At 40.5% G+C, this 15,900-nt stretch overlaps 1 protein-coding gene across 7 annotated transcripts in view; it reads right to left on the reverse strand.

Moving 5' to 3' along the window:
- LOC306864182 (PALM2-AKAP2 fusion protein-like) overlaps positions 1-15,900 on the reverse strand; it is a 97,282-nt gene that overhangs the window by 44,671 nt on the left and 36,711 nt on the right. For all 7 annotated transcript variants that reach the window (XM_079407954.1, XM_079407955.1, XM_079407958.1 and 4 more), the window contains one exon: positions 5,135-5,217. In XM_079407954.1, the coding sequence (XP_079264080.1) occupies positions 5,135-5,217 (83 nt within the window). The remainder of the gene's footprint in view (positions 1-5,134; positions 5,218-15,900) is intronic.

The following is a 15,900-nucleotide window of genomic DNA, read 5'->3' on the forward strand; positions in this document are numbered from 1 at the left end:
AGAAAGAACCAAATGGATCCAAAAATAATGACACCTTGTTCCTGGGAATTGAGAGAAAAGAGAAAACTAAAGCAGCAGACACAGCTGACCATCAACTGGCTTGAGTCCACCTGTAGGACTCTGGGTAAAAGCCACATACACAATGTAATTCAGGTCCATAGACTTCAATACACAACAGGGACAACAAAGTGGAATATACCCCATGGGTTCAACTGTCCTGGTTTCTAACCACGGAGTAAATGATACCCCTCGGCTCACATGTATCCGACAATGCTTCCATTACACAGCAGGGAAATCGCCAAGCCGCTAACATGCTTTCTACTTCCCATTAAGATATAATGTCAGAACACAACACCACTTCACCTGTTGATGATTATGTAAAGATAGCTGTATTCCTGTATAATTTACAAGCTACAGGATATGGATGGATAATTCGTAGTAAACACTGGCGTGAATGGTAGTTGTGTAATCTACGGCCAAACCATGAGGGAGGCGTTCTGTAGTGTCTGGGTAATGACATCTTTGAGTTTTGTTTTGAAAACTCAGTCTAGGACAGATAATCTTTGTATCGTCACAAAAGCAATACATTTTCATTGAATCACGGTTTGAAGAGAGCTGAGAATGGATATTGCGCTAACACTATTTCACAATTTCAAAGAACTAGTTTTTCCTGGATTCTTTGCTCTTGGACTCAAATCCTGCCACCCACAGCTTTCATATTTTTATGTTTAGATGGAATTTTGCAAACATTAGGCCTGCTTCCAGTGATGGCTGGATACATGTGTCAGGAATTGCTTTTCAGAGGTCATATTTGTCTAACCTCATCTCGAAGAAGAGGTTAAAGTAGTGTGTCTTTCCTCTTTCTATTGCCATTCAGTAATTAGTAAGTGAGTTGACCTGGTGTGATTGTTGAAAGTGAAGATCATTTTCAATCAATACGATTCCAGCTTGAGGGGAAATTAGCAGCCATTAAGTGTTAGCAGTGGATTGGTAGAAACAACATCCCTTGCTACATACACACTGTCTATTATTTTCACTGTTCTTCGTAGTTCTAGACTTTTGTAATGTTAGTTAAGTGGCAGGACCATTCATTAACCTGAAATCGCTGAAATCTTATTACCCTGCATGGTTTCCAGAATTTCAGGTGCAACAACACAATAAAAAATTTAAGTATTTTAACAAGTAACTTTATACAATTTTGTACAATGTGATTCATAGAAAAATCCACCCAATGCATATTACTAATCAAAAATTACATTTTTATAAGGTGAAAACATTTAGAAAATATCTTCATGGAACATGATCTTTATTCAATATCCTAATGATTTTTGGCATAAAAGAAAAATCTATCATTTTGACCCATACAATGTATCATTGCTATTGCTAGAAATATACCCGTGCTACTTATGACTGGTTTTGTGGACTAGGCTCACATATCTGATATACACATCTCATAATCAGCATCATTATCAGCTTCATTTTTGACTCCCAGTATTTAACCACCTTTAGTCCTATTGCTGGCTTTGCTAGTGTTTTCCTAGTGCTTCTCTGGCAGTTTCTGACTATTCTCTGTTTGATGTTTCTAGTAAATCTGTGTCATCTTTTCAACCTTTCACAGTAGTCACAGACTCAGATGGTACAGCCACAGATCACCCACAGTCTACAGTTTACAAACCATCTATACAAAATGCAGTTAACACCATTAACAGGCTGAATTTGGTGGATGGGCTTATGAATATGATTATCCTCTGCAGTGAATGGGTGCCGTCAGAATGAGAGTCCAAACAGCTGATAAAAACATCACAATAATCCACACCACTCCAGTCCAGCAGTAAATGTCTTGTGAAGCCAAAAGCTGTGTTTGTAAGAAACAAATCCATCGTTAAGACTTCAAACCATCACTTCTGGACAAAATAGAGTACGTAATCCATAATGTTGCTTGCTTCGGTGAAAAGATCCATTCTCTGTTGTTCTCTCACATCAGAATCCACCCACATATTTGTTTAGAGCTGTTTGTGTCTGTTTTTTTTGTAAACGGTGCTTGATCTGTGCAGATTTCTCTCCTGATTCGGACCACATAACTTTTAAAAAAGCAATATTAAGCATAGAGGATTCGTATTTTAGCAACAAACTTACAAATGTCTGATGATGGATTTTTTTTTTTTACATGCAGCTTTTCTCTTAAAATGTTAATTGATGGACTGGAGTGGTGTGGATTTCTTGTGGATTATTACATCGTATGCACGCCAATGTCCATTTCTGCATATATATAGCATGAAAAAAAAAGAACTGTTAGCTATTTATACGCATTTTCATGAGACCAGGCTCTTTTAATCAGCTGTTTGGACTTTCATTCTGACGGCACCCATTCACTGCAGAGGATCCATTGGTGAGCAAGTTATGCAATGCCACATTTCTCCAAATCTGATGAAGAAACAAACTACATCATGGATGGCCTGAGGGTGAACAAATTGTCAGCAAATTTTCTTGTTTCAGGTGAAAAACACTTTGTCAAAAGCTGCTGTGTTCACACTGCTTGGCAATTTTCTGTTATTCTCTTGTTTTTCTAAGACTTTTCCACAAAACAAATCAGAATCAGGGAGGACATCTGTGCTAGCCTGTGGCACACCGTAAGCTTTGCTCATGGATCACAGTGCCTCAGGAATGCTGACCAAATAAGAATTTGCATACGACCTGCTTCTCCTCACTTCACTTTGTATTCCATGCACAACATTAGCAGATTAACACATTATATTAAAATTCCCAGGGGGCCCATTCAGAGAAAAACTATTATTAATAATGATTAGATAACACGCATGCATTTCTGAGAATCCTTCAAATGACATTTCAGTGCCATTATAATCAATACACTCCCATCAGTCTGTTGACAGCATCTCAAATACAGTCACACATCAGACAGGCTACACAATCTCAGCCATGCAAACTGATGGTAAACTGCAATATGCATCGTCAGTTGCAACAGAATTGCAATGCAATGCAGATCTTATTTAGCATGCACAACTTTCTGAGTTCTTTGAACAGGAATGCATGACCTGTGCTTTTTTTCACACAAGACTGATATTCACCTCTTTACCAGGTGCGATCTTGCATGCAATTAAAGAAGAGGTCACCTGCAGCGGCACACAGGGGGTTGGAGCCCGGTCTGCAAGGGACATCGGGACCACTGTGCCTCTTTCAGATCTCAGATTGATATTTAGACAAAAGATGCACAAGGTTTCTAACGTCTATCTGAATGTTGTTATGATTCACGTTTCTAATGATATAAAAAGGAAAGTTACCTTTCACCAGTGAACAGCATCAAGTGTCTATCAGTTCCTCAGTTGTAGATTGTAAGATGAAGCCGTAACTGTGCCAGTGTTGTGATAACGGAGGAGTCAGTGCGATGGAAATGCGTCAGTGCATCGCTCTCAGATGCAGTGCTGCAGCAACTTTGACATTGAGCGCTATAACGCATAGGGCGCTCGTGCTGTTGTCTCTGTCTGCGCGTCTCTCTCTCTACTGTCTCTCTCTTTCTCTCGCGCTCAGCACGCTCCCGCTGAATAATGAATGAGCAGAGCAGCACTGGAGCCGCGTGGACGCTTCTCTCTCGTTCTAGTGCAATCAGGAACTGATCACAATGAGTCGAGCGCATTGCTCGGGTTACAGCTCGCCTATTCAATCTGGCTCCCATCCTGCCTTTGTTTCCACTCTGGCAAACAAAAACGCAGGGGCTCAACAGTGAAATATTGAAAGACCAGGGCATTTTTTTTGCACATTCTCTATAACAATTAAGTTGTGCTACATTGTCCCGCTGTGGACTCATTAGAGGAAAAGTTAAAAGACTTCAGGGCATCTGAAGAATGTCTTCATCATGCATGTCTGGATAATCAAAACAAAATATCTCCTTATCAGCGATATTGTCACGTTTCGCTTGGAGCGAGGAACGAGCGAACGAGGAATTCTTCCAATAGACAGAGACTAATGAACTAATAAGGGAGACAGGAACAGGAAACAGGAAGGACCAAATAAGGGCATTGAGCACATGGTTGAACAAGACACAAGACATAACACAAGTCTGACAGATGTATCAAAGACTTGTGAATTAAAAGAATACAGTAACGCAATATAATAACTTTAAGCAATGGGTTATTAGCAAAAGGCATGAGGGGGATTCTCACAAAACTTGACACAAACATGTCCAGATCAATCAATCAATCAATCAATCAATCAATCAATCAATCAATCAATCAATCAATCAATTACATCACATAAACAAATACTTGACAAATACACACGATAAATATTAATGATTAAAAAACATTGCATAACATTTAAAAACGGACTGTATTACAGGTGTGAAAAAATAATGAGAATAATCACTGAGAAAAATTATCATAAAAATAATGTCACAGTGCAAAAAATATTAATGTCTTACAATTATTACAATCTTATAATTATTATTATTATCCCATGCTAAATCCATTGTGAAAATTAGGAATCAATATTTTTTTCTTCCTAGCTTTGGTTTCTGAACCAGTGGACCAGGGCAAATTTCCAGGTCTTATAACTATTTAAATTCAAGTATATTAATGTAAGTAAATAACTAACTAAATAAATAACAGATGTGCCAGTGGTACATATAAGCGTAGATATACGAGAGTCGTTGAATATTGTCTTGACCAAAGGTGGCCTTGCAGTCAAAAACATTGAGAACCACTGATCATTATCACACAATTCATAAAGTTAATACATTTTTCATAACCCCCCCCCCCCCCCCCCCACACACACACACAAGTAAAAATGTAATGATTTAATGTAAAGACACACAATGCTGTTATTAAGTAGGAACAGATTGTCCAGTTTACAGGTATCCACATAAATTCTCACTGATAAATGTAATAGTGCACTGAAGTTATAAATATGACAGATTAATAAGGTAGGAAACAAACCCACTGGCATCCTACTATGTACTATGTAGTGCATTTAAAAGATCTTGCATGGAAATGATGTTTCATTATTGTTTCCTGTCACTGGTGACAGAAGATTATAGTCCCATTATAAACCACCTCATATTGAAATATAGTGTAATAATATAATACAGGTGGCCTTGTGAAAAAGATCACCATAGTCTTACCAGAGCGTCAGCGGATCGTGCCGTGGCTGCAGGATACAGTCCGTTCTCTGGCGTCAGCAGCACTGAACGTGCCTTCTCACCGCCTGCAACAAAACATCACCAAACCAATCACTACATTATCATAACCACAAACATTCAAACCGTTTGGATTCTGGATTAAAACAGACTAATATATATATATATATATGAACTGTATGCCTACCAGCTGGAATCATGCCGAGATATCAACAGAAAGCTGTACTTCACAGTAATGTTGTCAACCCAGCAATAACTTGTTGTGTGAGTTATTTCAATAAAAATCTGATGGAAGTTTGTCTGCTGTGACTTTGTTGATACTGTACTAAATATCACATAAACATTAAATAATATTTAATCGCTGTGCTGTGGCACTGCATCCACCAGGTTGTTAATGGTAAATGTGTAATTATGGTTATTTGTGTGTAATAGAAGTAATTTGAGGTTATTATTTGTATCAGATTTGCATCAGGTCAGTGGTGCTGTGTTTATAATAGCAGCCCACACACAGCCTTAGGAGTCAAAGGTCAAGATAGCGTGGTGGGTTTGAAATGCTAAATATGCCGTCGCACTGTGTGCCTACCACACACACACACACACACACACACACACACACACATGTTGGTTTTTGTGGTTTATGGGGACTCTCCATAGGCGTAATGGTTTTTATACTGAACAAACTGTGTGTGCTATTGCCCTACACCAACCCTACACCTAAACTTAGCCCTCACAGGAGACTTTGTGCATTTTTAAATTAAAAAAAAAAACACCATTTAGTATGTTTTTTAAGCCTTTTGAATTACGGGGACATAGGCAGTGTCCTCATAAACCACCTTCATATTGTAATACCTCTGTCATACCCATGTCATTGTACAAATTTGTGTCCTCATAAACCACATAAACATGCGCACACCCACACACACACACACACACACACACACACCCACACACACACACACACACTCACTCACACGCACAAAACAATGTTTGCTATTTATTCACATATTAAATTCCTGGCATCATAGCTCGTGAATCTGTACTTGATTTTTACAGGGATAGTTTATCAAAAAATGACATTTCTGTCATCATTTACTTACCCAAACTGACCAGTCTTAAGGAAAATCTCTGAAACGCAAATTCAAATATTTTACAAATATTTCTGAGACAAAGTACAGGTAACCAAACAAATTAATATTAATCAAGCAGTCTTATCCAAGTCATATAAAGACAAACAGTAAATTTAAATTATGATCAGATTTAATTTAGGCTTGTTTTGATTGATTCAATTCTTACGGGTCTTATGGAGTGACATGAGGGTGAGTAAATGTTGACAGAATTTCCTTTTATTTTTTTGGTGAACTCTCCCTGTAATGTGTGACAAAAAACAGACTCTCTAATGGAACAGCTTTGATAAATAGCTGTGAATGGTGTTTGATAGATTTCGTCAGCATGTTCTCAATGTGTGTTCTAGTACGTTCTGTCAAAGCCTGTTTATAATCAGGTCACAGAGTTTAGTACAGGCAGATCTGTCCATTACACTGTTGACATTATTCCCTGCAACTGGTAAGTATAATAGTGTGTTTCTTGTATATTACATACAATTCTGCTTTATATGTTTACTGCACTGAATAAAAATAACATCTAACTATATACTGTACTGTATGTAACTGACTAACTTGTTTTATTCAAGTAAAAGGGTTTCTGTAAACTCTTTGACTTGCTTATATGCTTTGCATGTGAGTTATTTCCCACAGTGGCTCAATTTCAAGATCCAGCTTTGCCACTCATGACAATTGATGGGCTCTATATATCTAAATAACTTTTGCAAGGAGTATTTAAACTGTATTTTCAAAGGTCATGTCTCATATTTGATGTGTTTATAGCTCTGTGTTTCATATAGTGTATGTCTGCTTCAAGACAGCTGCTTCCATTCTCCTCTTCTTCTTTTTTTTAAGAAGAAGAATCTTGTAAATAAGGCATTTGTCACTGGAATGGTTTATGTAAATGAGGAGAGGATGATAAGAGCCCAATGCAGCTGTGCTGTTTTTATTCTTGGAAGACTCTCTGACTAATAACACATTAAGTCATTATTTTGAGCGTCTTTAATGATGCTCTCAGATCCTCCTGGGAGGTTTGTATATATGAGTTCAGAAATTGTAATTACGACAGGTTGTGCTTCAAGTGATTTTGTTCTGAATGATAAATTATGTGTTTGACAACTTAATATTTTATATATATATATTTATACTGATCTCATTTTTATTACCTAGGGAGCTTTGCCCTAAAGCAACATAAAGCGCACATAAAGATTCACTTTAAGCGTGTAGCTGATGCTTTATCTGTGTTTTCTGTCATTTTCATGGTGCTAAAGCGATTGATGGAAGTGTAGTTTGGTCGCACAACCCTGCCACAGCATAAAAAAATATTCACTAACTAAACTGTGCCTGCTGTCAGCATTCACAGTTGCAACCGATTTGATTCACCATGATTATTTATTTGACTTTTCCCCAACTCAGAAAGTTTTGTATTTAGGTTGATTCAGTGATATTAAATCTTGAACTTTAAACCTTTCAGTTACCAGCTTAGATCTTTAACAACTCAGTTACAACAACTCTATATAGTGTTCAGTATGTTATAGGAAACATAGGAGGATATTAAGACACATTAGTAAGTGTTATGCATTTTGTGTATTCTAGACAGTGTTAAGAAGTAAGTATGACGTCTTTCTAAATGCTGGTGTTTAGGGGTTATGAGGAATGACTGTCAGTACTGTCTTTAAAGGGATAGTTCACCCAACAAAAAAGCGTTCTGTCAGTGTTGGTATCCAAACAATAGCTGGTAGCCATTGACTCCCACAGCATTTCCCCCCCTCATACTATGGAAGCCAATGGCTACCAGCAACTGCTTGATTACTAACATTCTTCAAAATATCTTCTTTTGTGTTAAACAAGGTTTTGGATGAGGAGTAAATGATGACAGAATTTTTCTTTTTGGGTGAACTATCCCTTTTTGTGCAGTGATTATGATCAGGTTGACCAGGTAGATTGCCTGATATTAAGCAATTTTTGAGATTATCAAGAGTAACCATATGGTTTTGTTGTAAAACGTTTTGCCCCATTTGTGTCAGCTCTACAATCAATAGTCTACAATCTATTTTCATATGCAATCATTAAACAGACTTCTATACTGACATGGCATTGACCACCCTGCTATTTATATCCAATGCAATATGCTCAGTGGATGATTTCACTGAGGATGGAAAATAAAGCTATAATGGAAATTAAATGCTGATTATAAATATGTTTGAATTAGTATATATTATATACATAAAACGTGTAATTTCAAACAATATTGGTGTGTTCTATGCATTTTGGTACTTATTAGAGTATGTCAAAGACATTATTGCTTGTTTTAGAGAATATAAGCCTAATTAGCATCTGTATTTATTTATTTATATACACTATCATGCAAAAGTTTGGGGTGAGTTTTTTAAATAAATTAATACATTTATTCAGCAAGTATTTGTTAAACTGATTAAAAGTGACAAAGAAAATAATGAAACAATATTACTGTTTTTATTTTTGTAATACTGTGCCCTGGTGAGAAAGAGAGAGAGAGAGAGAGAAACCCCAAACTTTCAAATGTTAGTGTATATTGTAAACAATTTTTTACTTTATCTTGCTTTAACAAGGTCTCTCTATATATTGTTTTTCTGGAAAACAAGACAATGACACAATTTCAGCTTTCTCAGTGGTTACCGATATGATGACTCACACAAACCTGTAGCAAACTCAGATCTCCTCAGTGGGTGTCAGCCTTTAATTGTGAGCGAGGGAACAGATTTGGTGAAGGTTAAACTTGCTGTTCATGCAATCTGTGAAGCGGGGCAAACACATCAGCATATCTCATTCACATCTGGAGAGACGAGCTCAAGACACAGACCCTGCTGGAGTTAGTGCTGCCCAGAAACGGGTGAGGGATGAGATTACGGATAGGGAAAGTGCTAGTAATGTCCCGATGAAGAGAAATTAGTTAGAGAAAGAACATAGCACAGACACAGAAGGGTAGGCACATTGGAAAACAATGCTGTTTATTGGACTAAGTATACCATACAAAGGAAAATTAAATAACTTAAAGCCAATGTTACAGCAGCGCTGCTGGCAGTCCGTATTGGAGAGAGTGTGTGAGAGAAAAAAAGAATGATATGATACAGAAAGAGAATGTTATCATCACTTAAAAAAGGTAAGCAAAGTGGAACAATTCAAAATTACACTTCAGGATTACAAAAAGCAGAATCTCAACGAAGAAGCACAGCAGTATTTTCATGGCAGATCAGAGCTCATATGGGAGCCACACCACCATATTAAAGTCCAAAACTGAATTAGAGCTGTTTGGCAGTTTGAGGCTGAAAAATCCTGATAGACAACATCAACACTAGGTTTACTCTGGGAGCATAAATGATTTATGGAGAGGTATTCCTACATTGTGTAAACAGATTCAAACATGAAATGCTCAACCTTAAAGGCCCCATGAATAATAATAATAAAAAAATCCATGTTTGTTAGCTTCATGGCCATCTACACTCTTAAAAATAAAAGGTTCTTCACAGCGATGCCATAGAAGAACCATTTTTGGTTCCACAAAGAACCATTCAGTCAAATAACAATCTCTTTCTTACATTTTTATAATCTGAAGAACCTTCTTTTTCCAAAAAAACAACAACAAAAAAACCTTTTGTAAAACAGAAAGGTTCTACAGATGTTAAAGGTTCTTTATGGAACCATTTAAACAAGAAGGTTCTTCTATGGCATCTTGAAGCACCTTTATTTTTAAGAGTGTATACGCCAATGTACTCCTAAAGGTTAAAAAACAAACATTTGCAAGATAAATGCATTTAAATTTGCTGTGGAAAAATATTGATGACCTGTCTTGTTCACATGAGTGTATACAAGTTTCTGCTCAGTAAATTCTTCATTAATGAGAATATACCTCTGCATAAATACCACCTGCAATAGCATGTAGCACATCAAGGTTATCTGTTATCATTCACATCAATGGTAGTTACTCGGTTGACGCATGTTATGAAGTATGCAACCTGCATGCTGCCATCTTTGCTCATGGGAATTCCGTTCTGACTTTTTTTTTTGAGGCAAGTGACTAATTAATTGACATCTGCATGGATAATTCAATACAGTCTCATGATAATTAAATTCTATTTTATATTTTGAATGCATAAAGTTATGCAAAATTACCAACTCGTAAAATAGTTTCCTCATGAGATCAAGTTGATGGTGCAGTTACAGCATCTACCAGAAGGGGCTAAGAGCCAAAACTAACCAGCAAGACCCAACTCTTTGGGATTGGTGGGCTGTGATATTAGCTAACTTCCTGCCCAACTTCCTGTTTCAGTAGGAAATATGTCAACTCATGAAAGGAAACTGTACTCCTCAAATGATTTCATGGGGTCTTTAAGCCTGAAAAGGTGAACTTTTAGTTTGTTTTGGCACCGATTACAGAATCATTTCAGGTACGACCTTCAATACATGACATCGCCTGTAGTTGATTTGTAGCTACAAGAGCACACTCTTTTGACAAAAACAAAAACAAAAAAGTTCCAATAAGTTCTCTGTAGCATTTCAAAGCATAACGAATGTCATTGGCATGAACTAGGTCTGCATATTTAACATGTTTATTTATTTTGGCTATTATTGTTTTAACTACATTTTTATTGTAAAAACAATTGTCAAAAAAGGCAAGGTCTTGTCAAAAATCCCAAAATGTGACAATTTTTTTTATATGAAATGTTTTGTACATGCGTAATTACATTTATACACTAATGAAGGATTTTTTCTAGGTTTATCTTCAATTAAGTTCGGGTGAAATGTAATTCATGTTTTAAGTTATGCCTGAAAGGCAAATTTCTTTGTTCATTGTAAATATCAGGTACGCTGGCTTTTAATTACCCCATCTGAGCATCAAAAATGTATTATAAATGTATTATGGCACTAAAACAAGTTCACCTTCGGGAACTCGAGCTGCGTCGGAAACGCTTTGGGAACAAACCTGCGTTCCCACGCTCTGAAACACGTGTGTAATCTGTCTGAGGGAATCCCAGCTGACATCACCGGTGGAGATGACGTAGCGACCAGGAAGTATAAAAGCACCTGCGGTGGAGACAGCGGCAGCTTCTGTTGTTCAGTAAGCGCTCTATGTGTGTTACGTCTTATTTACTGTTGTTTGTCCCGTTATATTATCATTAAAATGGCAACTGGCATGAGTCTGACAAGCAGCGTTTCAGGCTGTGTGTTCCTCCCTGGCCTCGCTTCATTACGGGTGGGGATACACACAATGCGGACACTCCGCTCTCGGAGAGTGATCTTTGAGGAGGGTGCTCTCGCCCGCGTTCCCCACGGTTCGGGTCCCGCCTCTGCCGAGGCAGAGCGGCGCTTTAAATCGTGGGGATTGCAGACGGATCTGACAGAAAGATTGGAGATGGGCACGTCCTTTTCTCCTTCTTCCCCTGCCAGATCTAGCGCTCACTCTTTGGGGACGGAGGCACATTCTGAAACGGTTTCCTCCACCCCGAGAGAGGGCTCGGCGCTCGTGTTTTCTTCCTCTGAGGTGGAGAGTGGCGCGAGCATCAATCGAGACGAGGCTGTGGATTTGCCATCACAGTCTTGTTTGAGGAGCTGTTGGAGGTGGTGACAAGAGCTGTGGCTAAATTAAATATTGAGTGGCCAGCAGAAAGAGAGTGTCAGGAGCGTCCAAAAAGCAAGCTAGTTGAACGCTTCCTGTGCTGGAATCTCCGCCTCCGCCTGTAACATTGCCGTTTTTTCCCGATCTGCACACTGAGGTGTCTAGGTCGTGGAATAAGCCATACTCGGCCCACCTCTTCAGTCCTGATGTTTCTTACTACTCTAATGTGTTAGGGCTGAATGAGTGCGGTTAGGGGAAGATTCCCCGGGTTGAGGATACGCTTGCGGGCTATCTTTCGCCTGGTGGTGCATCTTCCCTTAAGGCCCGGGTATTACCCACCAAGCCTCTTCGGACTTCTTCGGCTTTGGTGGGTAAAGCGTACACGGTGGCAAGTCAGGCTGGAGGTTGCTTGCACACTATGGTGGTGTTGCAGGCATATCAGGCTGACCTGCTTAAAGAGATGGATGAGGGTGATGATATAAAGAACGATGATATTGCTTAATAACGTAGAACCACAGATTTATCACTTTATTTATCAGCCACCAAGGAGACTGCCAGAGCTATTGTGCGGTCTATAGCAGCCCTGGTGGCTACGGAGAGACATTTATGGTTGACCCTGTCTCAGATCAGTGATAAAGACAGGGTCTTTCTACTAGACGCCCCTATATCGCCTTCTGGCCTGTTCGGCGACGCGGTTAACACAGTCATCGACAGGTTTCAGGAGGCTAAGAAACAGTAGGCGGCTTTTCAGCGATTTCTCCCTCGCCATTCTCAAAGTGGGGCTGATAGGCGGAATCAGCCCCAGCCGTGTACTAGCTCCTCATATCGAGAAGTTGCCACTCGTACCCCTCCTCAAGGGGAAAGACATGAGGGGGGGCGGCGCTCCAGGTCGAAGTCCTCAAGGGAGATGATGGATCTGAGGACTGTCATTTTCAATGAGAAGGCTTCAGCCAAAAGGTCCTGATGCTTTCAGTCCAGGACGTCTGAGGGCAGGCCCTCTGGCGAAGAACGGTACACACCTCATTATACTGTGCCCGTCTCTCCTCAGTGCCCTCAGGAGACCGTTCCGTTACCCCTGCCATCCCCGGTGCTTCAGGGCACAGCGATCTCCAATGAGTGTTTCTTTCAGCTTCCGCTTGGAAACGTAGAGGTCCTGAGAGTCTCGCTACCTCCAAAAAAGTGTTTAGAACAGCTAGATCGGCCATTCCCTGACGGTCCTCCGCTTCAGGGCACCGAGCTAGCAGTTCAAAGCACACCAGAGGCCAGTCTCAAGAGACTGGTTCACTTAGTACATTTTCTGGCAGCATGGAAACTTCTGTCAAATGTATCTCAATGGGTCTTGCACACTGTAGAGAGAGGGTACAAGATTCAGTTCGGGTTGCGTCCGCCTCTATTCAACGGGGTGTTTCCCACTCTGGTGGGCCCTGAGCAGGCTCTGGTAATGGAACAAGAAGTAGCTACTCTCTTGAGGAAGGAGGCCATCGAGGTGGTCCCTCCTCTCAACAGAGAGTCCAGGTTCTACAGCCGATACTTCATCGTTCCGTAGAAGGATGGGGGGTTGCGTCCAATTCTAGATCTGAGATTGTTGAACTGCTCAGTCATGAGACTCAAGTTCAAGATGCTTACTATCAAGCAAGTCGTGTCTCAAATCAGGTCCGAGGACTGGTTTGTGACGATAAATCTGAAAGACGCTTACTTCCATATATCCATCCTTCCTCAACACAGGAAGTTCCTAAGGTTTGCTTTCGGGGGCAAAGCGTACCAATATCGGGTTCTTCTGTTCGGTCTCGCACTCTCACCCCGCACTTTCACGAAGTGTGTGGATGCTGCTCTGGCTCCCATGTGACTCCAGGGCATCCGCATACTAAATTACATCAACGATTGGTCGATTCTAGCTCAATCAGAGCAGGTAGCAGTTCGGCATCGAGATGTCGTTCTCGCTCACATGAAAAACTTGGGGAAAGAAAAGTGTGCTTCCTCCAGTACAGAGGACCATTTATCTGGGTGTGGTGTGGGATTCGACCACAATGCAGGCACGTCTGTCTCCTGCTCGTATCGAGTCGGTCCTCACGACAGTCAAGAGAGTGAGAGAAGGCCAGTCACTCACTGTGAAGCAGTTTCAGAAACTGTTGGGTCTGATGGCAGCTGCGCCCAACGTGATACCTTTTGGCCTGCTGTACATGAGACCCTTGCAGTGGTGGCTCAGAACCACAGGGTTTTCCCAGAGGGGCAACCCGTTTCGAATGATCAAAGATGCTGGCAGAATTTCAGGCATTGAAGCATTTTCTCCCAGACCTGAGAGGCCATCATGTGCTAATACGCACAGACAATACGTCGGTGGTCTCTTACATCAATTGCCAGGGGGTCTGCGCTCGCGCCCCCTGTACAGGCTGGCGGGCCAGATCCTTCTGTGGGCCCAGGGGAAACTGCTCTCCCTGAGGGCAGTGTACATCCCTGGGTACCTCAATCAGGGAGCAGACATCCTGTCGAGACAGTGGCCCCATTATGTCTCGAGTTTGGGCCTGGTATGGCGAGAGCATTTCTGTACCCCAGGCCGGGGTATGTCCCGAAGGTGCCCTCAGTTGTTCCACAGCCAGTTATTCTTCAGGCATTCTGTCCACCTCCCTTTCGGGATTCTGACTAGGAAAATCTTAATTGTGTGTCCACAGAGCTGCCCTGTGTAGAAAGTCGGACCAACTGTTTCTGTGCTACGGTCCTTATAAGAAGGGTCTTCCTGCTAACAAGCAAACCCTCAGCAGGTGGATAGTTGATGCTATTACCACTGCATACAAGTCTTCTGATCTCCCCTCACCTCTGGGGGTCAGGGCTCACTCTACTAGAGGTATGGTGAACTCCAAGGCCTTCTCATCTGGTGTATCGATGCACAATAATGCTGCGGGATGGTCCACCCCTCTGACCTCTGTCTTGTTCTACAGCCTTGACCTTGATGCCACTCCTGGCTCCTCAGTCCTCTCTGCCTAAGCTGTGCCGTTCCACACTAGGCAGGGATTTGTCAGTATGGTGGCATGGGCATTGTTGTTCCCAAAGTGTTTCAGACGCAGCTCGAGTTCCTGAAGGGGAAGGTCCCAGGTTACGTATGTAACCATGGTTCCCCGAGGGAACGAGACGCTGCATCGCATGCCATACATCCTGCATCCCTGCGAGTGCTTCCTTCACTTTGAAGCTGCCGCTGTCTCCACCGCAGGTGCTTTTATACTTCCTGGTCGCTACGTCATCTCTGCCGGTGACGTCAGCCAGGATTCCCTTGGATGGATTGCACACGTGTTTCAGAGCGTGGGAACACAGGGGCGTTCCCAAAGTGTTTCTGACACAGCATCTCGTTCCCTCTGGGAACCATGGTTACATACGTAACCTGGGACGTTCTTCTGTAATGAGGCAAGACTTAGAAAAATTAATACAGAAACAGAAAGGCAGCTGGTATTAGTGAAAGGAGAAGAATTTACTTAGAAATATGTCCTTTAGATGTGTCCTTTATGACCACACTGAGAAATCTTGCGATTTATCGGTATGGTATTGAAGTGTGAATATGCAAACAATGTGCATATATTAAAAACACTTTCAGATTTCAACCACTATAGAAATAAATGTGGATTAAACACTCATTTTGAGTGTAATATATTTACATTCTTTTATCTACAGGCATATTATACATATGCAGCCGTAATCTCTGTGACTTCATATATGATTATGAATAATAAGCACTAGTGGGTCATTCATGTACAATAGTAAGGTTTCTTTAAACACAGATTCTTAATATCATTCTTAATATTTTTTCTCTCACAAAATATTTGTTATTTAACATCAAAGTTAAGTAATGCCTTAGTTGATGCATGGTTTGAATTTGAGTGTCAGTTAATAATTTTAAATAAAGATTGGTTTGCTGGTACAATATGCATCTGCATTTTTAGATAAATAGCAAATAGGTCCAAATATATTTAGCACCTTGTTTACCTCCATAGTGCATGTAATCTAGAGTCACACCAGTGCTTTTCATTCTCTAAGATGTGTATTCGCACACATGGCAGTGCTGAGCC

Source organism: Barbus barbus (assembly GCF_936440315.1).
Source record: "Barbus barbus genome assembly, chromosome: 45".
Taxonomy (NCBI): Eukaryota; Metazoa; Chordata; class Actinopteri; order Cypriniformes; family Cyprinidae; genus Barbus; species Barbus barbus.